General features: G+C 40.1%; 1 protein-coding gene across 2 annotated transcripts in view; it reads right to left on the minus strand.

Annotated features, from left to right (window-relative positions):
• Positions 1–5658: 5658 nt before the first annotated feature.
• Positions 5659–26711, minus strand: part of FBXL20 (F-box and leucine rich repeat protein 20) — a 28394-nt gene continuing 7341 nt past the window's right edge. The window contains exons 2-15 of one of the 2 annotated variants that reach the window (XM_075177063.1): positions 19541–19602; positions 19365–19419; positions 19180–19254; positions 18962–19056; positions 18739–18807; positions 16954–17049; positions 15248–15374; positions 11465–11539; positions 10247–10377; positions 9150–9210; positions 7800–7844; positions 7654–7710; positions 6720–6932; positions 5659–6588 (exon numbers count right to left, since the gene is read on the minus strand). In XM_075177063.1, coding sequence (XP_075033164.1) covers positions 6481–6588; positions 6720–6932; positions 7654–7710; positions 7800–7844; positions 9150–9210; positions 10247–10377; positions 11465–11539; positions 15248–15374; positions 16954–17049; positions 18739–18807; positions 18962–19056; positions 19180–19254; positions 19365–19419; positions 19541–19602 — 1269 coding nt within the window. In that variant the 3' untranslated portion in view covers positions 5659–6480. Of the gene's footprint in view, positions 6589–6719; positions 6933–7653; positions 7711–7799; positions 7845–9149; positions 9211–10246; positions 10381–11464; positions 11540–15247; positions 15375–16953; positions 17050–18738; positions 18808–18961; positions 19057–19179; positions 19255–19364; positions 19420–19540; positions 19603–26711 lie in introns of both variants that reach the window. The other variant, XM_075177062.1, reaches the window with a different exon arrangement.

Here is a 26711-nt window from a genome sequence, read left to right on the forward strand (position 1 = left end):
TCTCATCACTCAAATGTTATATCTAGAAGAGGAGGATTAGGTTTGTACAACTTAGTATCGGGGTTGATATTAAAATCATCTACTATTATTAAGATTTCCTAATTTACACACAGTGTTCCCTAAAAAAAAAAAAAGTAAACATACATTTAGAGACTATTAATATGGACACCTCATGGTGCTTTGACAGCTAGACATAAAACAGATGAGAAACCAATGATTTTGAAATTGAGGGTGAGCACTTGGGGAAGAGTTTACCTCCAGCTCAGCTACCAATTTTGTTCGGTTTCTGATATATTAAAATATTAAAGCGCCAAGTTGACTATGCTTTAGAGTAGACACACACACACACACACACACACACACACACACACACACTTTTCCAACAATTGTTCTTTCACTACCTTAATTATCAATTATTCCCCACCCTTTTAGTTTGTAAAGAATCTTGAATGAATGGTGCTGGCCGGGCCACTTTTCTCTTGTTTCACATCATTGCTTACTATTTCTTTATACCATCACCTATAGCACTACATACATAATATGTTAACACTTTAAATAAATTAGAAATTCTGTATAATTATTATAGTTTTTAAGATCTTTTCCTTTACTTGAAATAAGTAATCCCTTACTAAAAGTGTCTTAAGGTTAGACTAAACAAATTTGTTTAGGTCTTGGCAGTCTACAACTACTGTCAATTAGGAGATCTTGTTCCATTGCCGATAGTACCATAACCTGCAGCTCTGAGTTGTTGACCAACTCTGGAATCCCTCTGGATCTTGAGGTTATCCTGTTGAGTCGCTAGAACAGAGATTTGAAGGAGCAGAGACAGTAGGAGGTACGTACTTTTACAGGCACTCGCATGATCGGTTTTTGGGTGGATACTAAGTCCTGGTCCTTTTGTGCAGCAAAGAGCGCCGTGTGGACACTCACACTGGGCAAGAGATGGTTGAGCATGTCCTCAGCTGTCTGGGGCTTCTTATTACCCTGAACACAAGTTCTACCCAAAGGTTAAAGGATATTATTAAATAGTGTTGCCCCAACTGCAGCTGTCACATTTGATTGCCAGGTCACGTCCCATTTGTTCTTCATGGTTGGAAGAATGGATAAGTTCCATGCAGTCAGCCAAGTACATGTTCTGTTGATGACCAATGTTTTTGAAGTTTGCTGGCATTGGGGCAGCTGCAAGGGCTTCCTCCAAGTACTGCTTATACACAATATAGCAGCTTTGTGTCAGGAAGACAGACTCCAGAGTGCAGTTTTTGAACAAACACCTAGCAGGGGTCCTTTCAAGCTCAACAACACATGATCTAAAAAGAAGCCGAGAGATAGATACACATGCAAACTGGCACACAGTGACCTGGCAGCTGCTGAGGCATAGAACATAACTGCTGTATATGCACAGAGCTGCCATGACCAAATAGTTATATCCATGGCATTAGGTGTCATTTGGTTTGATTCATTCATACGGTCCCATTCCCACACAACTTGTGAATCAAAGAAACCCTCCTCTCCCCAAAAAAAAAAAAAATAAAAAAAAAAAAAATGACCTGGATTAAAAGTGTTACAATGAGATTGCCAGATCACCCGATTAATTTTAGAAACACACACAAAACAGGACTTGAGAATCTGGAAACACAGACCTTTCCTATTATCATATTAGTCTAGCTGTGGGCCACGGGTTTGGCCTTCCCACTGTCTTTCTCCTACCCTTATCTTTCCTCTACTATCAATGTATCCCCTATTGCAAGTGGTTCCATTGCAATTACCTTCTGTTGATGGCAATGGATGTAATTTGATGGTGTCATGATCCCCACCATGTAGAGCTCTGTATTATACAGCAGCACTTTATAAATAATAATCTCCCTTTTCTTAAACGTCTCCATTCTCAGAGCTCAAGACTGCCCACTTGGATCTTGTACTACATGGGATTTATAATACTACTATTTGGAGTAACTATTATCCATTAAAATAATGCAATTTACAAGCAGTGAAATTTGCAATTGGTGCAAAGCTGAAGATACATTTTGTAATCATAAAATAAAAGGGGTGGTACAAAATTAATTTTTAATAAGGTGCGTCTGCCCCTCATCCCTAAACCAAAGTCTGCTGCACTGTGGCTATAGCAGATAATAGGGGAGAGAGGGGATAGATACTACTCATCTGTGCTTACAGTCTTCTCTTACTTTAAATTATTGCTTTACATTAACAGAGGCAGATTTTTTTTTTCTTACTGTTTTGGGTGTGTAGAACAATCGTGTAAACAAAGATTGAAAAATAAAAATAAAACTATTACCTTGCAGATGCCAGATTTTAATTCCTATCCACCTCAGACAGTCTGTAATAGATGGCAGCCACTTTGGTTACCAAGTGCCTGCAGAGCCGGACACCTCGCACCAGGTTCTCTCAAGAAGTGCCAGCGGAGGGAGAGAGTGGTAGTCGGTGGCTGCCCCCCCTCCATCCTACGTATTCAGAGCTGCAAGAGAGGCAGACAGAGGAGTCCACTTCTCCAACACAGCACAGGTGGAACAAGGTAAGTTTGAGGGAAGAGGGGGAAGTGGGAGTGGGGCTCATTAGTGTCTGATGGAGATGAGTGGGGGTCTTAATATAATGTGGGTGGGAGGTAAGCTATTAATTTAATTAATAAGAGTGCCATTTTATCTGTGGTGTGATGGTGGGGCAATTTCATTTGTTGGTGGGGCCTATTAATTTAACGGTTAGGTGATGGGACCTTTAATTTAATGCTAGGTTGGTTTGGAACTATAAATTGAAAAAGGGGGCTGAGTTGAGGGAGGAGGGCTCTCTTAATTATAAATATGAGTTATTTAATGCCATTTGTGGGAAATAGTTATATTTATTAAATGTAAATGCTATTAATTTATAACTGGGAGTGTTAATTAAATGGAAATATTTATTTTAATGTTGGGGCTGGAGGGAGGCTAATTATTAAACAAGGGTGCAATTGCTTCAATGCTGTGGCTGGTTGGAGTTTTCCAAATTTCATGCACCCCCCCCCCCCCCCAATAGTGCACCCCAACATTCCAGGATCTAGATAAACAAACAACAACTGACCTAAAGACACCGGCAACCACAGGAGGTGACAGTGACAAGAACAGGTAGGAGAGAGCAGGATTGTCTGCCAACTGTCCTGAATCTGGTGGGGCAGTCCTGAATTTGCGCAACTATTTCACTTACTCAGGCTTGGGTCCAACTGCAAGGACAGTGGAGAAGTATGTCCTGCTTCCCACCATACTGCTCGTGAAGGCAGAGCTGCATGCACCCAACAGTAGTGCCTGTGTATTTGTCTAAAATGATAAATATTACATCATATGGCCTAGCCCAGCCACAGTCTTCATCCAGCTCTACATGTGCCTGTATACTGATCTGATCTGATAAGAATCAAAACAAACAATGAAAAGTTAGGGTGGTCAAAAACTGCCCTAGCTAATGTACAGCAACAGTGTACAAGAGCCATTTCCATAGCAATAGGTAATAAGACAATGTATTTTAAACTCAATATATTCTTCTGGTGTCTATACACATTTCAATCATGCCCAAGCTCCGGGATCTATGATTTCAAGAGAAACAGCTAGGACCAGTTAGTGTGGTCAACATTCCCAATGTGGTTGATGACAAATGTTGGTCGTTTTAGACACAGACACACAGTGTTGTGCACAACTGCTATCCAAAACTGGTAGTCTGAATTTCTGCTTAGAAGTCAGCTTTTTGGGTGTTCAATTTGTGCATCAAAGCAAATGGAATGTTGTGTTTGAATCATTCAGGGTTTGTTAAAATTTTGCACTATAATACAATTTTTGCACACGGTATATAGGGCGTCTGTGACCCGTAATCAGACCCTGTTCCTGGCAACCAATAGGAGCCATTTAGAGACTGGGTCATTACAGTTACTGAAAGATGGCCAAAACAAGAACAAGATCTAGATAGATAGACAACTTGCTTCTTTTAAGGTGTTCCCAGAAATAAGAAGCTATGGACATCATGTTGTAACCAAGTCATATTAAGTTGAATGGAAATCTAGAAGTTACAATGCAACATTACCATGGCTACATCTCTAAATAATGTGGAGGGGGTTATTACAGGAGGTCTTGTCTTACTTTCATGGCATTTGGTCCATAATGAAAGTATATTCTTCTGTAACAGAAACTTTACCTGTCAAAACCTGCATGCATTGCTCCAGATTTACAGGATAGCCATCAATAGTGTGCAACATTTTATGTACCAGTTCTTACATAGTGCCTTGTGCACACTATAGACCTCATTTAGAGTTATGACTAAACCCAGCTAAAGGGGGCAAGTTTGCACCTAGATAAACTGTTATGATGCAAAGGGTGTCGCTTTTGCATGTAGAACACCAATGTAGACAAAAGGTCTGAGCTTTAAGTGTTGAGCCAGGAAGCAGCCCTCTTCTAATCTGTCTGCATATTTTGCACCCCCCCCCCCCCCAAATCTGTCCAGCTCATCATGATTTTACCAAGGTGCAAAATTGCACTTTATAGCGGGATTTACTCCCAACCTAATGAGGGCCTATGTTTGTGTTTAAAGAGGGGGGAAATATAATTTAAAAAAAAAAAAAAAAAACAGATCAAATTTTTAGAATTTCATTGCGTGGAAAAAAGCATAGAAAAAAAACAGTGTACACAAATGCCCTGCCTCTGCTTCAGATATATACTGATGTATCCCTTAGCTCCTGGTAGGCCTCCGCTTTGTCATAGATGTTACAGAAGCTGAAGAGCTGAATGGAGGACGGCACCCAGGTGATTATTTCCATTATGTAACTTTGTGGATGCTGAAGCAGAGATGAGGCGTTTACATACAGTCCACACAGTTTTTTTCTACGCTCTCTCACAGGTGAATGTAGCAGAGAAATTTGTACACACAAACACACAGGCTGAATGGAAATTTAGAAGGAGAAGTATGAAAAATGTAATGGGAATGTAAATGAATGGAATGCAATAGTGTTACAATGAAGGCAGTAGGAGAAGAGGTGGTATGGCATACATCCCCACTTCAATCACCGTATAAATAATAATAAACAAACGTTTAAAACACATGCATGGTGCACAAGGCACTATGTAAAATGAGTCAAACTGACAGGATGCATTTAAAATTACATGAAAAATTCCACACTTAAAGGGGACCTGCCATCCACACACAGTGGGGACATCCATTTAGTGGTATGAGAATATATAGCTTATGAATTCACTAGAAACCTCATGACAGTAAGACAGGTCTCATGACTACTAAGTGAGACAGTAACAAATTGATAGTCTGCATACTGATACAGCACACACAGTAGCTGCCTCCACTGGGTAGGTGACCGGACCCCCTAAAACAGTCTACACCGCCATAGAGTCAATGCAAGCACACAGTAATAAGGTAGCTGTGTGCGTGTCTGTGCCCCTCATTGGGTACACAGGAATAGGGTGATGATATTAGAAACACTCCCCTCTACCCCCAGAAAAAAAAAAAAGTAAAATCAAACAAACAATTCACAAAATACGTGATAGTCCCGACACACACAAACAGCCACATAAAAGTAGGACAGATAAATACAAGCCACATGCATAGAGGCAAGACACATACAGCACATAGTAGCCAATGTTAAAATTTGGTATTCCTTAGAAACTGAACTTCATGTGGTTAAACTCTTTTTCCATTTTTACTTCTGTAATTGGCATCATTATCACATCCACGCGAGCGTGAGTAGGGAGCACACCGTAATATCATTAAAATTATATTGTACAAAGTCTATATATATATTTATATAATATATAATTCATTTTTGTAACTCTTTCCCATTTCGTCTGTTGGGGAATGCATTACAATGATTCAGAGTCCAAGATGTATAACCCGGGGGAGGGTCCCTGCTGCGGCTTCCTCGTTGCAGTGCTAGAAGTGGAAATCAGAGCCGGAGCAGGTACATATTTAGGTCCTTTAATCCAACAGTAATCATCGCTCCTGTATCCACGTTATTCTCGTCTGGAACCACAGCAAGGGATAACCGTGCCCTACCCAATCAGAGGCAAATAGACAGAAAAATACTCCTTCCCACATCATAAAGATGGATGTCATGCCTCTCTTACGTGAGGTTTTTGAATTATAAGAGAGGAACTGGAGAGCAGAGGCCCAAGAGACAGGTGTTCAAAGAGCAGCAATGTTAAATTCATCCCTTCCTATGCTGTGGGATGAAATCCTAGAGTGCTGTTATCTTTCTGCTCCCCTTTGAATATTTAAATTTTCCACCAGTATCGATAACGTAACAAAAAGAGGGAAAAAAAAAAAAAGAAACATACATGTGGATTGCTGGGCCGTGTCTGTGGGGGCCGTGTACGTTCTTACATACAGGAGGAACTCTCCTCTCCCACCACCACCACCACAGTAAGCTGGCGCATTTTCTTGTGAATGAGTCCACCTGGAAACCCACACAGGAGTGGTGAAGGGAGCCCTGAAGTACATCTCTTCTCATAGAATGGCACAGCATCTGCAGAACCGTTGCCTGCTGCCCCCCACTGAAGGAGGGGGTGTAACTGGAGCAAAGTAGGCGTGGACTTTAATGTTAGGGAGATGTGTCTGTAAAAGGAAGAGGTGGGGTAGAAGATACAGAATTAAGAGACTTGTAAATATGGCTTTCAAGACCATAACCAAATATTTTCATGCTACCACTTCTAGTATACAAAGAACAAAGGCGTCCTTTTCCTCACCCGAAGCCTCTTGATGCCAGCCCGTGTGATTTGTTGGCAGTCATACAACTCGATACGTTCCAGACTCTGGCAGCTTTTGAGGTGTTCCAGGGATGCATCAGTAATTAGAGGACAATTATCTAACTCTATAACCTCCAGCCGATCATGGGCACATGCACCATTGCCCAGGTGACGGATCCCATCATCTGTGATTAATTCGCAGTGCGATAGGCTCTGTATGTAAGAAGAGCAATTATGGGTAACAACAATGCTATTCACGTGTCCATTTCTTATCAACTGGTATTGTATTGCATATGTTCAAAACGGAATACATTACAAGCCTGCAAATCCACCCATTGAGCAAAAAAAGAAAAAAAAGTTTGGTGACCCTGATAACTCTACCACTAACAGAAAGCATAAAATTAATCAACCACTTTCTTGACTCTCCCTCTGTGGAGTTTATTCATTTATTAATACCACTTGTGCATCAGATGCAAAATAAAAGTGAAGACAAGGTCCGGCGTTTGGTGGAATCTTTAGTAGAATAATAAAATGCATATATGGTACATCTAAAAGTGGATTCAGTGAATGGATTGCTTAATGATCAAAGTTGCCAACTCATCCCTTTAACTACAGAGAGGGTTAAGATACAGACTCACTCCAGTAAGCCACAGAAACAGTATAATCAATGTGTCCGTAATTAAAGGCACGAGTTGACAAGCCTGATTGCCACACCAATGAATCAATCATACTTAAGGTTCTGTCCAACTGAATGATTGGTTAGAAATGTCATTGAAGAGATCTAGCAATAATATTTAGCCATACAGAGGGTATGCCCAAATATTAGCTAATACTCAGCTCACTTCCAGCCTAGTTTCCCTTCTTGTCTATATTTGCAGCTTGTAATTAGAATCCATTTCCTGTAACTGAAGCCATCGCCTCTTGTGATACTCACCAACACCTGCAGCCTTGGACAGTGTATGGAGAGCTGGATGAGAGTGCTGTCTGTGATCTACAACGGAACAAGGAGTACAAAGTGATGAGGGCAGAGCATCTCCACAACGCCTCCATCTAGTATGAAATAGTAACCTCACAGCTCACCTGTACACATTCCTCTAGATCCATCTTCTCCAACTCGTGGCAATTCTGAAGGAGAAAAGACAAGACTGGTATCCGACAGGGAACCAAAGCAGCAAAGTATAGAACAGGCCTGTCCAACCTGCAGCCCTCCAGATGTTGTGAAACTACAAGCCCCAGCATACTTTCCCAGTAGACAACCAGTTGATAGCTGGAATGGCATGCTGGGACTTGTAGTTTCACAACACCTGGAGGGCCGCAGGTTGGACAGGCCTGGTATAGAACATGACAAAATGAAGTCCATGAGAGCACAAGTCCTTGACATGCACAGATGTTACTATATATATTACAAGAAGACCAATGCTCATTTACTGTACAGCAGCAGCTATTAAGGGATTCTAGCCTAGACGAACAAAACAAAAAAAACAACTTTTTTTTATTCTCTCCCTATCCCATCTGGCTGCCATGTAAAAGGTTCTACCAATTCTAAGCTTTTTTCATGGGCTAAATAACCACGTACCAGAAATCTAATAAGTATAGTCTTTCAAAGAATTTTGCCATTCTGTGGTCAACAATTGTTTTGATAGAGGTCACTTTGTGTCTATATAACTGCACTCCATACTGCCAGACCCACTAAACCATACACTTGATAGACAGGTCTTACTTAATCTGTTAAACAATTTTTACAATTCGCTTGTGAACGGACAAAATGAACTTGACGTTTTCTGTTATTATTTCTTGTATTCGAGTTAGGGCTCAGTCATACAAGCATGTTCAAATACACTGTTCACCTTGCTATGAATGGTGTACTAGCAGACCTAAGCAAGCATAAGCTTGAGATTTACATGTGTATGCAGGATGAAACGTTTATACTGCATACAATACTAATCATATAAATGCATTCAGGTGTGCAGTGGTGTCTTTTAGCATAAATGCTTCTGTTCAGCACCTAAAACGCTGCAACCAACAGGGTTGGTCAGACAGCTAGCCCTGGCACAACAAGCCATATGGATTTTGCCACTGGACAGCGGATTTGCTCAAATGAAACATTACTAATCATAAAACCTGTGTAATATTTAAAAGTTCTTCTATTTATGTAAAAAAAACAAAAAGAAAGTCAACTGATTTGCATAGTTAAACACAAACCAGATATTTGGCATGCTTCAGCTTTGCCCTTCAAATTGATCATTGAAGCCTTTCCCTGTATATTTAAAGTTCATCATATCTGAAAATCATCATCTCCCACCAAACTCCACATGTCCAGTCCCCTTCTAATGACTTCATCACAGAGATATGAATGGTACATTTTGATCCCCGAGAAGACCATAAAGACAGCAACATAGACAGCAAATGCAGAAATCAAAGCAGCCTTACTTTAGCCAGAGTGGTGAATCCTAGATCTGTCAGCTGTGAACATCGAGCTACTTCAAGTATTCTGCATGAAACAGATTCATCATATTAGATAGCGATTCTGTTTACAATGATGATAAACTATTCCTATAAATCAAGGTAATCAATATTTTTGCCTCTGCTATAGAAGTCACCTCCAGTCAATAGGACACATAATTCATGCTTAGATCACGTTTACTGGTCCGACAACTGATCACAATCCTCGGTCAATCATGGAATTGAGAACAGATTGACGACAGTTGGAGTAATCTAAGGAAAGTTTAGGAGCCACAGATTCCACCTCCAGGATATTCCACCATCATCTTAGCTTGTAAATGCCCATCTCCAATTGTACATACTGGGTTCTGTTATTTATTAAAGCTATCCAAGCTTAGAGCCAGTGCACAGCTCAGCTCAGGGCACTGGATACGACTGTATCCACACCAACAGGATCTCTGCCAGGTGACATGAAAGCTGTGGTGAAAAGCAATGTACTTAGTAAAAGTTGTGGCAATTTTTAAGCAAAAAAATTAAGAAATATGATAGGTGGAAAATCCTTTCAAGCCAAAAGATATAAACAGCGAGCATTGTTCAGTGCAGCAATGTGCAGAGCATGGACCTTCTATTGCTCTCAGACCCTAAAATAATTATGACTGTTTCCAGACAGATTTTGCATGAACAAGGAAGACCCCACCCATGAGAAAAGTGTAGTCACTGGGAAAGATTTCTTTTGCATGCTCACCAATCTACCAGTCTTAATGCTACTAAAGGAGAGTGCACCAATGAATTGGTTTTTGTAAAGCAAGAAAATGGTTATTAGAATAGTTTGGACTTAAATTCCTTAAGCCCTGTAAATGCATGAACATTTTACATAAATCTGTGAATGGTGTGAGCATCTTTTATGTAAAATAACTCAGATTTGGGTTTATTGGTCCATAAAATGTGGGTAGTAGACACTTATTCCTGCACTTAACAGGTAAAAACATTAACCATTTCAGTATCGGTACATGTGGGGTAGGAGGTGGATCTATATCACTCTGTCCCAGTGATTGTATACCAGAATATGAAACCCTGCCAGTTACCTGAGCTGGGGACAGTTCTGTCCCAGTGCATTAAGAATGGAGTCTGTGATGTTGGAACAGCCGGAGGCGCAGAGAGATTGCAGCTTGTGACATCCACGGCAGATCGTGATGAGACCGTCATCTGTTATTTGCTGCTGGGACAGAGGCAGTGAGAGCTGGGACATAGGCTGAAAGTAATGCCACCAGGGCTGAGGCACAAGTGAATGGAAAGGGACAAAAGTGGCATGTTGGACAATGCCATGGTTGGGACAGAAAGTGGGCAAAGGTTATGAGAGAGAAATTTTAGGTTACTAATAAGATGAGGCAAGCCAGAGCCATGGAAGTTACTTAGCAGAAGTCCTCAATATCTGATCACCACAACATCAATCCTGATTGAAGGTTAGACAAACAATAAGAGTGCAATTCATTTTAAAGAAGATAACAAAACAATGTGAAACTTAAAAAAGGAAGTGTCCACTTGTGGACGTGTTCCAGCTATGTTGCCTAGCATCCACATATATCAAATTGAGAGGAGGGGGCTGTGAAGTCAGTAGTCCAAGAGCCAATCACACAGCTCAGGGAATACGTCTATGCTTTGCCCATAGAGTTTAACAGAGGTGCTATTTAAGAGAGAGGCATGGCTGGACTCTCTCCATGATCGCTGTGGGGTTCACAGTGCCTCCCAACGTCCCTTAATTGATACATGTGGGGTATTGGCAACATACATGGGACCAAAAGTATCTTCTCCAAAAGCAGGCCTGTCCATTAAGTTAGCCATGCATGTGGTGACTTGTACAGACAAGATAGTGCATCCCACTACCAGAATAACTGGATCTGTAGATAATTTGTCCACACAATTTAAGGCAGAACCAGTTTTTCGATGGGAGGGGAAAATTAATGAAAATTGAGCGGAGCAATTATACCCAGACAGGATTTTTATAGTTTCATCATCTAGATAGAATTTGGGGCAGGTCGAAGTTCCAAATGTCTGCCAGTTTCACAAAAAAAAAATAAAAAAAAAAAAAAAAAAAAAAATCAGCACATGCGTAGGTAGCTTTAGATAGGAAACCCAAGCGGCAGATATTGAGAAGAAATAATTGAGGATTCTTTAAGAAACAGTGATTGCAAAGAGTTTACGGGATTAAGATAATCAAGACAATTGTTATGAGAACACATAATATCAACAGTGATTTGTAGCAATTACCCACACCACACCACAATCGTGGCAAGTCCACTTACTGAACACGCCTGTAGATTTAATGTGACAAGCTCTGGACAGTGTGATCCAATATACTTAAGAGCTTCATCTTCCAGCTATAGAGGAAAGAGACACAGATGGTGAATAATACATGTGTGCAATTCCCTACAGTGAGGACAGTCATCCCGCCACACTCTCGTAGGCTTTAATCCCCCACAAGGAAACCTTAGTAGTTACAGTTTGAGAATCAAATCAATTGACATTTACTAACATATATTGGCAGTCAAGGTTTAGCCGATATACGACAACTTGCTTTTCTTCAACCTATATATTTATCTGCAGTATCTCATAGGTTGTAGGGCACTCTGCTGACTAGGCTGATTGTACTCCCACTATAGTAGAAGAAAATCAAAACGAGTGAAATAGAGCGGCAGCTACAGTGATGTTCTGTAAGATTCACTTCTTTGAACACACACAAAACCATCAACAAACACAGTGGCTTAAATGTTTTGCTCTGAAGGTAACCTTAAGGAAGAACCCCACTTCAAATATATTCTCTGCACAAACAACCCTTCTCCTCGTAACCAACATAACCACAGAGCTTCCTGGATACTTAGAGCCGCAGGGGACTTTTTTTTGCTTTTTTTTCCTGGGATAAGCGTTTCAGAGCATTTCATTACCACATCATAGTCCAAGATACACAGTACATTTTATTTCCCTGTACACAACAGAATGATTAAGCTGTGCATAAACAGTTTCCAGTAGCGTTTCCTCTTTCAGGGATTCTGGCTGGTAATGTGTGTCACAAAAGCCACACATTGCTGTGCACCAGATAGCTATGAAACTGGAACCCCACAAAACCCTTGTAAATTCTTAGTTTCAGAATTCAGTCGATATAGAGCGTCACTGCCTAGTCTAGTAGGAAGCCCTGGGCTACCTGCAGAGGTCCACACTCTAATTGTTCTTTTAAATAGGTGTTATTGTGTGTAAAACTAGGACATAAGTGTTTTAAAAATTGCCTCAAAATGGGATATTTATTAAAGTTAAAGACATGTCTTTAATAAGTTGAAGACACACAAAAATGTGGCAACAGTCTCATCAGGCGACAATTACCTTTAGGGACTGGAACACCGCTTTTATAGTAGCCTCCCACAGCCATGACCAGAACATGTTTTCCTGTTCTAAGGCAACATTCCTGTGCATGCAGTGTAAATGTGCACTCCTAGGACATCAGGATTTCAACACGTGTGCCAAGGGGTAATTTAGGTAGTAAAAACACAAAAACAAAAAATATACACCCCCCAAAACCCCCTCTGAAAAGATAAAAATAAATCCAATACACAACTTTACCTAACCCCTAAGATACAAAACCGGAGAGTATAGCGGAGTGATCAAATAATATGCCTTAAAAAGATAAAAATATACAATTAGAAGGGAGAAAACAATTAATTTGCACATGAAAGTTACCTAGAAAAAAATTAAATTGTACTAATGTATTGATGCAAATCACAGGAAATCCCATTATCAGGGTACAACACCTGTATGTTGACAATTTATACCCTCTGGTTTACACAGTAGCCAGGCCCTAATGTAAAAGTACATGAGGTGTGAACATTAGAAAAGCAGAACTACTAGAATCAATTAGGTTTGTAGAACTATGCCACAGTGCAGGGCATTTTAACTCCAAAGCAGTGCTCTCATCAAGCTATCAATATAGCCTAGATCATCAAGAAAGGGGTAACCAACTTGAGCAACAAAATCCTGCTAAGCGTGCACAATAGCACATAAATACTAGCTTTATATTAGCAGTGTTTGTTTTCTATAAACTGGCTCACAATACAGTATTCGTACACTTTACATTTTGTCTCATGCTCTGTATACCGTTTTCAATTTTACAAAAGCACAAGACATTACAGTGAACCAAACATTGGCAGCAGCAATATGTTATTAATACCACAAACCCTGACAAACTGCACTGTTTTCCTGCATTCTAAAATAATACTCCCGCACATTCTACCAATACTACCGCACATTCTACCAATACTCCCCAGGGCCAGATTATAGGAATGGAGGCCCCTGACGAGATCTCCTCAGTAAGGAGACTACTGAGCGCTGCGGAAAGACTACAGTGACAGTGCTCAGCAGCATTGATCAATAATGCGCCGAGCACTGTCAAGGGCCACCTGGATGCCCGAGGCTCCTGGGCTGTAGCCCAGTTAGACCTTGGGTTATTTAGGCCCTGATATTCCCAAACATTCTGCTAATACTCCCACACATTGTACTAAACCCCAACTTACTAGTCTGTGTGACCAGTAACGTGCTCCACTTATATCACTACACATACCTATATCAGACAGACACAGAGTACACAATCAAGGTTTAGACAGACACATTTATTTAATACTAGAATAAATAAGTGAAAATCATACACAGAGGATAGAATAGGCCTGGAGGCTGAAAATAGGGGCTGATAAGTGCATTCATAATTCATACAATTGGTGTAGTGAATGTTGGGTAAGATTTAGTACGGTCAGAGCTTTTTCTTATTTATCTTCTTAAATTGAAAATTGTATTGTTTCCCACAGAAATACATCTACACAAAGAAGTAGTCAGATGACATAACTACTGCATAAGTACAAAGGACATGAGGACATACCCTCATTTCCAGGTGTACAGAAGAGAAAATAGGTTACATCATAGCACGGTCATGATCGGTTACTGTTCACACTTGAAGTCCCTTTCCCCAACTATGACACGTAGCATCCGCGGCACTTCAGTAAGGGTGAATTCAGCCGGTTTGAGCTGCCGTCTGTTCAATACAATTGCACCATAGCGGAACGTAAAAAGGATCATATCCCTATGATGATCACAAGGGCTATTCACAAGGCCACTCATAGCAATTGATGCAAGCTTAATGGAACATAGACAGGAAGAAAAAAAAACAAAAAAAAAACAAAAAAAAAACAAAAAAAAAACACCACACACTATAGGGATCTATGATCCATTTTTAAAGTTCCATCTGAGCTGTAATGCAGCCTTAACAAAGGAGCAAGAGCAAAGGAACACTCTTGCGTTGCTTCACTGCCAATCATGTACACATCTAAAATGACTCTCAAACTCATACCATGGTCAGCAACCAGGTTACTTTTCTAGTAGATCATTAATTTACATTTTTCATGACATACAAAAATCTTTGCTCCATTGTCCAGTAACTACCTCTATTGTTTGATGGTCACTCATTTGACATTGTAGGATTTTTATAGATGTTTCTGTGGGTTTTTTTTAACCACAAAATATGCTTTTTTTATCTTGTCAACCCATTTGCAACATTTTTATTTTTAAAAAACTTTCCAATGTGCCTTTCTACGGTGCAGTAATGCCATAAAAACAAAGTGCAGTATCAGTTCAATCTTCTAGCAGTGCCCAATTGTGGGCAATGATCTACAAAATTTAGACACATTCCCTATCTCCAGACTTTCAAGGTCTGCAGAGTGTAATAATAATATAAGTGGCTCAGCGAGTTGTGCAAGTTGAACTGCTGAACAGTCAATAGTAGTCTGCTAATAAATACTTTGCAAACATGAATTTAGAAAATGCATTATTTAAGAAACCTGCCTTAGCAATTAAAGTTGCAGCAGAGTTTGAGCTGCATACGTCAGCCCTTGGTACAGTGAATGCTGCAAACTTGAATCATAAAAAGGCAGTCTAGTGGAATATATATTTACATTATTTTTTAGCACCTACAGTACTTCTCCAATTACAAAAATTATCCATTTCTACTAGTGCTCTTGGGTCTAGTGGAGGGTACAAGACATCTGGCATACCTGAGTGCAGCCCTTGAGGGACAGAAACCGCAGCCCCCCGCAGCCCTTTACCAGAGCCTGGATGCCATCCTTGCTGATCTGATCACACCATGAGATGTTCAGTTGCTCCAGTAGGGGGCAGCCCTCACTGTCATGCACACAGAATGGGATGTTGATTAGAAACCCTTTCATTATTTGAAACAAACACATTTGGGCTTTCTGTTAACAAAACCACAGTTTTAATTGTTATAATTGGCAATTGTCTTGTTTTTTTTCCTTGTTTAAAATTTCAATAAAAAACACTTGCTTCAGAAATAAAAACACACTTGGGATCTCTCTTAAAAAAAACAAAAAAGAAAACCAACACTAGTTCATTTTGCCCTTACTTTGGGAAATCCCGAATGTGAATAAGCGGACATGTAATTAGTGCTATTAACAAGACTGGTCTTTCTGCCCTTTCCCATTCTCCTAGAATTGATATTTGGGCCATTTTAAAGAAAAAAAAAAAAGGGATCACTGACAATGTGATTAACCTACTTTCTTTAACTAAAGTATGTACTGAAAGGTCATGGATGGCTAATGAAGGCCCTTGCTTTAACAAATGGATAGAGCTTGTTAATGAAGCCATAATGCATGAACGATGTGCATGCCTTACTAGAGACTGCATATTCAAGTATAATCAGGTTTGGTCAAGATGGATAAACTGTAATCACTCTATGAGATCTGAAGTTGTTGATTCTAAGTAGGTTCTCTGGGCACCCAGACCTTAAGTCTATATTTGGTTATTATGACTGTTCTCTTTATTCTGTAAGTTATACATTACTAAGTGTATATGATTGTATTTTATTATTAGTACTCACACACAATGTTTATGTATCATGTTTTAATTTATAATGGTCTTCTAGTTTTGTTTTTTTCTTGCTGAAAATCTCAATAAATCCACTTGCTTTATAAGTAAACACGTTGGGCGTTCGAGTAAAAAAAAACCCCAAAAAACCATTAAACTAAAATTATTTTTAAACGACACCCCTTGTTTCTTTGCTACTTGTGCCCTCTCTCTCTTTCAATCTATTGTGCATGGATTCAGAGGTAACACGTCAGCAGAACTGGCAAGGTTGTAATGCTAGCTCCTCTGGCGGTCTCAAGTGGCTCTCACTACACTGAAGCGGTAGTAGCCACAAGAAAGTGCAAGAGGGAAAGCATTTCAATTTGGTCAACTCAGCGGGCACTTGAGTGCTCGACAGATCAATCTTGATGGGTTCCTTCTTATTATGGGGTTGCGGTTCTTTTGATTGCAACCATGCACAATAGAAGGGTACAGAGGTAGGTTAGCTATGACAGAAGATTGAAAAGCTTATTTCCATGTCTAAAATAAGTAAGAATCGTAATATGAAGTGGCATAATTTGCAGTGCAAAAACATTACATTTCTTTTCTCCAGCAATATGTTCTGGACTTCAGTGTTCTATTCATGTGTCCAGACCGCTAGAACTTATTGCTGCTAGACATTAGGGGATATATTTACTGAACTGCAGGTTTGAAAAAGTGGAGATGTTGTCTATAGCAACCAATCAGATTCTAGTTATTTATTTAGTACATTCTACAAAATGACAGCCAGAATCTGATTGGTTACTATAGGCAACATCTCCACTTTTTCAAACTCACAGTTTAGTAAATATACCACAAGGACCATAAAGTATTTCTAACAGATTCTTAGCACAAACCTCACCTGAGAGCCTTGAGGGAAAGGTTGGTAATGGATGTGCACGATGCCAGGTCCAAATGTTTCAATTTACAGCAAAATTTACTGAGGCTAGATGAGGTTCTGTAAGGAGGAGAGGAAAAGTCAAGATGTCACCCAAACCAAAACAAACTTCCCATCAGCCATTCCATAACTCTACCCATCTGCTATGATGAGGTCTAAAGTACTTCAAACCTAAAAAGCAAGTTGCTTTACATAAATGAACTAGTACAAACATTTACAAATATATATGCAAAGATTAAGGAAGGATGTTTTATGTTTATCTATATAGACCAGCTAAGACTGCAACCCTATTAATGGCAACCCAAACTCAAAAATGATATTTTTTTCTAATTAAGTGCGTCTAGTACAGGAGGATACATATGCTGGAAAGCAGCATTGCACCATGCCATATCACCATAGAAAATTGCACAACACTTTCATAGCGAGCCATGAGGCAGATTGTGTCTTCCTTTGCGGATCCTTTATTTTATCTAGGGTGCCCACAACGCAGAGAAAGGGCAATAGAGGGGAAGGACTCCCAGCAAACTGGTCAGGGGTTAAGTGTGTCATCATAAATTCTCCTATTAGTGGAGACTGGAACTGGATTCAAAGATAGGTTTATTTATCCACTGGCAGAGAAAAATAATTACAAATCCAAACATGATTCATTCTAGTCCTGAAGACTTTCATAGACCATTGGTTTTAACACAATAGCTCCACATCATGAAGAATTTTAAATAAACATGACCTTAGCCAGTAGAGCCATAGCAATTGTATAAAAGAGATACTAAAAAAAATATATATAGAAGATATGTAATGGTTATAAGGTCATGGCTCAAATAATAATGATCAGGAAAACAGAGAGCAATGTTTTCAGTGTCAGTCTGTCCTAGACTGAAAGCCATTTAAAAAGAATCAGCTGGGTTATGTCAAACATTATTTGAACAGGAGACCATCTGTCTTTCAGAAACATACACATCATTTCATCTTTTATATATATTTTTAAAATTCATTCTAATATATGGGTTTGATTTTCATAAAATATATAAAAATGCAATTTTGCTAACAGTTCCCTTCTTTTTATAATGAATGCCACTTTGTGATTGACATATAGGGAGGTATTCGTTGTGCCGCGTTATTCTAGGAATAACACGGCCCAAACAGTATTACTGTTACTATGGTAATTTTAACACAGATTTGTGCTCGCGGCTCACAGGGCTGCGAGCAAAAAGCAGCGTTAAAATTACCGTACTAACAGTAATACTGCTCACTATTACCGTAGTAATGGTAATAGTGCGCAGGCCGCGTGGCCAATTGAATTGGGCCCATAACCACTAAAGGCATTTTACAGTCTATCAATGGGAAAATGAGTTAGAATTGATTATATAAGTACTCTTAAAACATTGATTGGGATAGTAACAATGTAATAATCCTTTAATCTATTTTGTAAGCCAATCCTAGTATCAAATAGATAATAAGATGCAAGCCTTTTTTTTTTCTTTCAGTTTGGAAGACTCTCTGTGCGTTTGACATCACATTAAGAGTTCCACTGGCCCAATTAGAGTGCTTTTACAAAAACAGAGAAGGCAAAACTGCATCAGCTAGAAGTCACCTTTTACCGATGTCAATCCACGTTCGCTACTATATGTCCAACCACTCCCCAAACCCATGAACTCCAGTATAGACTCTAAGCAACACAACGGCAAAGTGTGGCCCTCATATGAAGTGCATTAGAACAGAAATATTTCACACATGCTAGACTGTACTCACGTGTCAGTGATTTTGGTGCAGCCATTCAGGTTTAAAACCTCAATATTCCTACAGTTCTGGGCAAAGGCTCTGCAGTAGAGAAGCAAATACTAAGTAAAATGGAAACACTGTACACAAAGTAGGGATAAGAATTGTAAGGATTAGGACAGATTACATTTTATAAAACGGTTATCTGGCCTTGTTGTCTGAAACACAAAGAGAGAAAAGTCTATGATTACCTTACCTAAGAGCATTATCCCCCACACCAAGGCACCCACGTAGACTGAGCTTGCGTAGGAAGCCCCCGCATCTCCTTGATATATTCTCTACCACACGACCCTGGGACAAGGTATGATGTTACATGGTGAAGATAGACAATGGAAGAGTCAAAAGAGAGGAAGGTGACCAGAATAGGCAGCAGGACCAGAGAAATGACAATGGAAAGAACAACATACTAGTTACCTCAATATCCCTTTGGAAGTCAAACAAGTCAATTCGTTGCCAGTTGCTTCCATCAAGAGCAAGGACATTCCAAGCCTAAAGGGGAAATCAATGGACTTAAAGAAGTACCATATATCTCCATGAACTTCACACAGTCCATACAGGATTTGGACCATGTATTCTATCAAATTGTTCTCTTCACTTACCCTGGAGACTTGAGCACATCGACACAAGGTAACAACATCTAGGAAGGAGAAGATCCTAAGGGAAATATACAGGACAATGTTACATAACAAATGTACAAGGCAATTATCCAGGGTCACTCGGAAGTGGGATAAAGGTGTTGTAAGCTCAGGACAAATTTAATCTCACACATACTCACCGGAGCAGTAGCTCCTTGGGAAGTTTCTTGTTGATTAGAGCCTCATCATTGTTTGAGAACATCTAGTGCAAACAAGAGAGAGAGAGCAAAAACATGTGAGTGACAAGTCACCTGTGGTTAAACTGGGAGGGTGGTTATAAAAGGATGGAGGCTGGGAGAGAATAGGTAGATGAAAAAAAGGGAGAAGAGGACATATGTGGCACGTTAAGGAGTAAAGTAGGTACCAGAGATAAAAAAAAAATTGCTTACATATCACATAATACCGAATACCGAGCCATTCACACAGACAAGAAAAAACAAAACAAAAAAAACAAATATATGCCCAGAGTCAGACATTTCAATAGATTAGATATCCATCAAGCATAATACTCTATATGGGCCACATGATTTTACATGCTACATGTTAAATAATCAGTGCAGAAGACATCCCACCAGCAATATTTTGCAGAAAGCACCAATAAGGATACACTTAGCACTTCCTGGTTTCCACAGGAATTGAAATGCGACCTATAGCTGACAATTCTGATCCCTATACATTGGGTACTACATTCCTGGGGGATGGTTTGGTCAAACTTCAGCAATCACTCGATGTCAAAACAAACATATGACAACAAAATACATCCCTGATTCCTTCCAAAAGCAGGCTACAGCCAACACAAACAAATCCAGGTGACAAATATGCCATAAGCTGTACTCTTGTCTGGCAGCCACCCAAGTTCCTCTCCGAAATATTTCTGCTTAAAATTTCACAGAGCTGCATCTGAGGTAAACCATACCCTTCCAAAGCTCAGATTGATAGTAAACATATTTAAGCTAGTGAATAGTAATCTAACATTACAAGCAGGTCTATTTAGTGGGTGTACAAAAATTATTATTGCAGAGGATGTCTGTTCTGTACATTTAGTTCTGTAAGGTTCTTTTCTACATGTAATCATGGAGGCTGCCATTTTAAAAACCAATATTGCTTAGGAGTTAAAACAACAACAACACAATCAAAACTGTGAGAAGCCTAGCTGCATACAGCCCAAACCGGAAAACTACATTCATGTATTTACCACTTTTAGAAGTCGCTATTTTGATTGGACAGAATAAGGCAGTACACAGAGTTGCACATATACATGGGGAGGGTGTACATGTTGAACCACCCAAGACAGTGCCCCACGGATATTGCCGGGAGTATAATCTTTTGGGGCCAGGAAGAATTCAAACACATTGCTGGCATTCAGGGGTCTATTTAACAAGCATTTTTCCTGTGGTAAACCCTCGAAAACAACAGTTTTCGGGGGTTTACCGTGAAATCACTATGTACTATTGAAGCATTGCAGCAGATATCTGCTGCTTTGCATTTCCTATCGTTTTTCTGAGCACTCCCCATAACAGTGTATGGGAAGTGCTCAGAACCGCTATGTATGAAAGTTTAATTAGAGCAACTTTACTCTTTTTTTACATGTTTATGTACGCCATCTGTAGCTGGCGCCATCTGAAGCTGGCGTACATTAACATATCTGAAAACTCTGAAGAGCAGAGCTGGACAGCGAATGTGCGGAGGGATCAAGTGATCCCTCCCTGTCAATCATCCTGCAGTTTGCCAGCCAGGATGTTACTGCGCATGCACCAACTATTCGGTCGGTGCATGCGCACTAACAAAAAAAAAAAAAGAGAGAAGATCATCGCAGCCTTGAAAATTGAGAAGAGACTGCGATGATCAGGTGAGTCACTTCTCAGGGACAGCAGGTTATCGGCACTGCTGTCCCTGAGAAGTTTTTTAATACATAGCCGTTACTTTTCAATCCTTATCAAGGAGATAAGGATTGAAAAGTATCAAGTCAAAAAAACGAAGGGTCATAAATAGACCCCTCAATCACGTTGCTCCCAAAGCTCTATGCATCAGGACCATGCTGTCATAGTAATGGTCATTTGATGACCAGGTTGTGCATCTGCAAGCATGCGGTACAGCAGTGTTATTTTTCAAGTTAGACAAACACAGTCACCACAGATATACAGTTCTTCTACTGAATATAGTTTTTATAAATGTCTTGGGGCTGTTTTGTTGTTTTTTTGTTTTGTTTTATGACAGTAGTGCCAGAGATACAGGACGATATACAGCCAATCTTCTCATCTGCAGTAACAGGGAATACACTGCTCAAAGCTTAACACCCACTTGAAAACTAGTATAATAGATGTAGTAGTTTTCTATAAAAGTTCTCTCTCTGTTGATAGCAATTTTAAAGTGAACTGAAACTAAAAATGACCCAGAGGTGCACATTTCATCTACAACCAGACAGTCTGGTGGACAGAGATAAGGGAACTCCGAGTCTTTGATATTAAACACGATAACTCTGACCCAAATCTGTATGTGGCTCACAGAATACAAACCACTGAACCTAAGTTGCAGAAGCAAATAACCTCATCTCTCGAGGAGAGGTGGGCTCAGATCAAAATTTGTCAATTCTGGGCACTCTGATAATCGGTGGTAATTCATATGCAGACGCTTGGGATATCGACAACCACTAGACCTACAAAAAAAACCCGAAGACTGAAATAACCACCTACTTTAAATGTACACTTACCTTAAACCTGATGGCGGAGATTACCAAAAGCACTGCTATGCAACTGCTGCTAAATGCAAAGATGCTGGTGCTTCATTCTGACGTCACCAAAGACAGCGACATCTACGTTTAAAGTGGTATGTTAGGGTTAGGGTGTGCCGAACGTTGGTAACTTTCATGACGTCAGAATGAAACGCTGGCATCCAGCATCCTTGCATTTAGCGGCAGTCGCATAGCATTTAATTAAGTCGTTATTGCAGTCTTCGGTTTTTTATTTATAGATATAGTGGGTGTCGGTATGCCAAGTGTAGTGATATCGCACCCAATCCCTGACATTGTCCATAATTTAAGTTTTATGCACTAATGTGAAATGACACAGGGAAAAAGTATTGAACACATGAAGGGTGGTGCAAAAAGGCATGGAAAGCCAAGACACCAGCTGAAATCTATCAGTAATTAGAAAGCAATCCTGCCAGCTGGTTCAGCCACAACTGATGGCTTATAAAAAGGTGTCTCATTACTAAGGTGTCACACATGAAACATCTCATGATGGGTAACAGCAAAGATCTCTCTCAAGACCTTCGCTACCTTATTGTTGCAAAACATACTGATGGCATTGGTTACAGAAGGATCTCTAAACTGCTGAATGTCCCAGTGAGCACTGTTGGGGCCATAATCAGAGAGCGGAAAAAACATCATTTCACCATAAACTGGCCACGACCAGGTGCACCTCGCAAGATTTCTGACAGAGGAGTGAAAAAAAACAAAAACAGAAATGTTGTATAAGAACCACTTGTGGAGAGCTTCAGAAAGACCTGGAATTAGCAGGTACAACTGTTTCAAAGAAAACAATAAGTAATACACTCAACTGCCATGGCCTGTGTGTACGTTCACCATGCCAGACTCCTTTGCTGAAGAAAAAAACATGTTAAAGCTCGTTTAAAGTTTGCTGCACAACATTTGGACAAGCTTGTGAAATACTGGGAGAATATAGTGCGGTCAGATGAGAGCAAAATTAAAAACTCTTTGGATGCCATAATACACACCATGTTTGGAGGAGAAATTGCACTGCACATCACCCCAAAAACACCATACCAACAGTATGACGTTTGGAGGTGGGATCATCATGGTGTAGGGCTGATTTTCTGCACACGGTACTGGCATACTGCATATGACTGAAGGAAGGATGAATGGAAAAATGTACTGAGACATTCTTGATAGAGGCACTGGAAAATATTGCAAAAGTGACTTCATGCTTTAGGTGGTACCACATTGCCAGTAGGTAGTGAAATGCCTGAGCCCTTTCATAGCAGCCATGTGCAGTCACAGAGCAGCAGCATGCTGTCAGTAGGGCTGCAGCCATGACACACGAGCAAGCAGTTTTGTACTACACAACCCTTCAGAAACACACTGGTAGTCAAGGACAACGTCCTGAACACTGCATGACAGTACACCAAAACCAGGACTGTCCCACCAGAATCAGGAAAGTTTGCAGACAGAGCTGCTCTCTGCATTTTCTTGCAGTTTTCATTTCCTGTTGCTTGTGCTACTTCTCTGGATCCTGGAATGTTGGGGCCCTGTGTGGAAAAGTGTTAGGTACATGAAACATGGGAAGCCGGACATGGAGTGGAGTGAAGACTCTCCCATTCGGCCAGCCCCAACATTAAACTAGTAGCTTTCACCTTTAATAAATAGGACAATCCTCTCGTGCATAAAGCAGCATTAACCTTTAATATCCCTCTTTTTCTCCAAACCAGATCAACATTCAATTAATAGCGCCAAGCCACCCACCATTATATAAATAGCTACCATCACCCCAATATTGCATTTATAGCTTCACCCACCGTTTAATTTAAAGTCAACATCACCCCCCACGATTCACTGAGTGCCCTCCTCTCACCACATTAGCTTCTTTCTTTCCTTGCTGCCTGCACACGAGGAGGCATTCACATATCAGCTTGCCTGTCAGTGGGGGAGGGAAGGGTGAGAAGACAAAGACTAAACAGAAGAGAGGGAAACAAAGTGATGAGTGGATCCGGGTGATCCAAACACAAATATGGCTTCCCTCGTTATGAAAAATGGGCGACCTGATGTAAAGCCGTCGGAACTTGAACCTTTGCTGGCTTTCAAGACCTTAATAATTTGGCCCCCTTCCTCTTTTGTAACCACCACAGTCAAACCTTCCAGCATTTGCTGCCACAATTGAGGCAAACGGCACTACAACAACAATTTCTGTGCAATATTATTGGGCAAAGGGAGGCAGTAGAATGTTGGGCTGAATTGTAAAGATTATTAAAACATTAAATGACTGCATTAATTATCTGTTTGGGGATGTAAGTAATTGCATCTTGGAGCTTTGATGCAAGGATATTGTGTTGGGAAGCTTTGGGCCTCAGTCTGAAATCTAACAAATAGTCCATGTGCCTAGTCATAGAAAGATTTATTGCGCCATTCAAGAACAGTCTCTGACCTGGGGGTTAATAAAAGATTGAGCCACTTGCTGCAGTAAACTTCGCAACCAAGATACTTTTTAGGTTTTAAATCCAGAAGACTAACGTATTCAGAGAGATCTGCTATATTTCGCTCCCTGGCAAACAAAGTGGAACGTATTCTACTATCCCAAATCATTGCTCTATTCTCCTCCACAACATTGGGGGGGCCTTTCGGGAATAAGGTTTGTATCACTAAATCAACAGCTCTGAGTCTATTTGTAATTTCAATTGATGGTTAAGAACATTATTAAATATTATAAAGGTTTTCGTTCTGGATCTGCTTTCTGTCCACTGTAGCTGGGCCATGTTCTGACCAGGTAAACAGAAATATTGTAGCATCTACTGTAGTACTGTAGTTAGTGCGTGTTCAAAGCTTAAACTTTTATATCCAACTATGTGAAGACTATATGCAATCAAGAGTAAATAGAGTAATCATGAGTGGTATCCTCCCAGACCCTCACTGCATCCAACAGTAGCTCTTGGGTAAGGAGGCGAGATCGGAGGTAGTCATTACTTTGAATACGTGTGTACAGTGATTGACTACGTAATGTGAGTTCCGGCACCTTTTTTCTTACAAAAAAAGCAATGTGTGTGCGTGTGTAGAAAATTTATAATGTAGTAAAATCAGTTAAATACTGAGATAAAAAATTATATTCACAATAGACTTATGCTTTCATTTATTCCACGGAAGAGTAGAATTCTATAGTGATGTGTTAATAAGTGTTACACATGTTCCGCTTCCCCCGATTTCTCAATACCTTGGGATTTTGGACAACTATGAATACTGCTGGAGCTGGCTTGCTGGGCAGACTGCAGAACAGGAGTGAATTACATTACAGAACTGCACTGCAAATCCCAGCATTCAGTCTCTGAATAAAAGAACACTGCTGAGTAACAGTTTTTATATATTCTTAAATATATGGAACTTTTAGAGATCCATATTTTCCATCACCTACAACCATAGGTAGGCTGGGGGGGTGGGTCATCTGCCCCCTGGGCGGGTCCTATAGTGGGTTACTTTGGGCTGGGTCACCTGCCTTTAAAATGTTCCTAATAGGCTGCCGAGTCGAGTCTTGTCCCCCAGGCTAAAATTTGTCAGTCCTCCCCTGCCTACAACGGATAGGTTAAGCATACTATAAATAAGTAAAAATGTTTATCTCATTATCCACTACTTCTTACATTTAAGCACTGTACAGTGTTTTTGCTTTGTACATACAGAAAACCTTTTGTCTATGCATATTTGAGAGAAAATGATCCTGATGCAAATTCATAGACCGCATGAGAAACACCAGACTATTTTTTGTGGGCCACAGGAAGAAAGACTGATCAAAGGGAGACCTGGGACAGAAATATTGCAGAAGTATTACTGACATCATTGTCTCCCTGCATCTGTCCTGTCACACTTTACACTGGGTTTTACTGTGGCTGTGGGGGTGGGGTCCCAGTTCCTACCCACACAGTTACAGCGAGACCCAGCGATTCAGCGAGGTCATCAGCCTGGCAGAGAATTAGAATGAATGAGCTACTCGTTAATTGACTGCCAGACTAACTGTACTGTGGAGCTTAGTCTCACAAGTGAGACATAATCATTTTGTGAAACTAAGTTTTGCTGCTTGGGACCCTCTCTACAGGTAAGGTAAGCAATATGAATTGTGTTACTACAGTGGTGAAGGACAGGGGAGAGCAATGCATTACTATAGAGCTAAGATATGGGGGAGGAAAATTAGTTACTACATAGGAGATGGATTGGGGAAGAAATGTATTAAACAGGAGAGAGGATGGAGGGGGCAAATGTGTTATAAAATGCAAGTGGCATTATAAGGCATAATCAAGTTTTCACAGAAAAGAAACAATGTACACAATATGTCAAATTTGACTACACTATGTCGAAGTCAGCAAATTGGATAAAGTCATTTCAATTAATATCGAGCAAACTTGATTGTCTTTGTCTGAAATTATGTGTAGAGCACGCTACTGCGTGGAAGGGCGTATCCAGCCGCAAAACGTGGCAATAACAATTTTTACACTTTTGTATACATTCGCACACATTTGTAAATAGTACACATTAATCGTAGTTGCAACACACAGTTATTTATGTCGAAATATAGTAGTGTTTATGTGTAATATTAT

The sequence above is a fragment of the Mixophyes fleayi genome, chromosome 6 (genome assembly GCF_038048845.1).
Source record: "Mixophyes fleayi isolate aMixFle1 chromosome 6, aMixFle1.hap1, whole genome shotgun sequence".
NCBI classification, from domain to species: Eukaryota; Metazoa; Chordata; class Amphibia; order Anura; family Limnodynastidae; genus Mixophyes; species Mixophyes fleayi.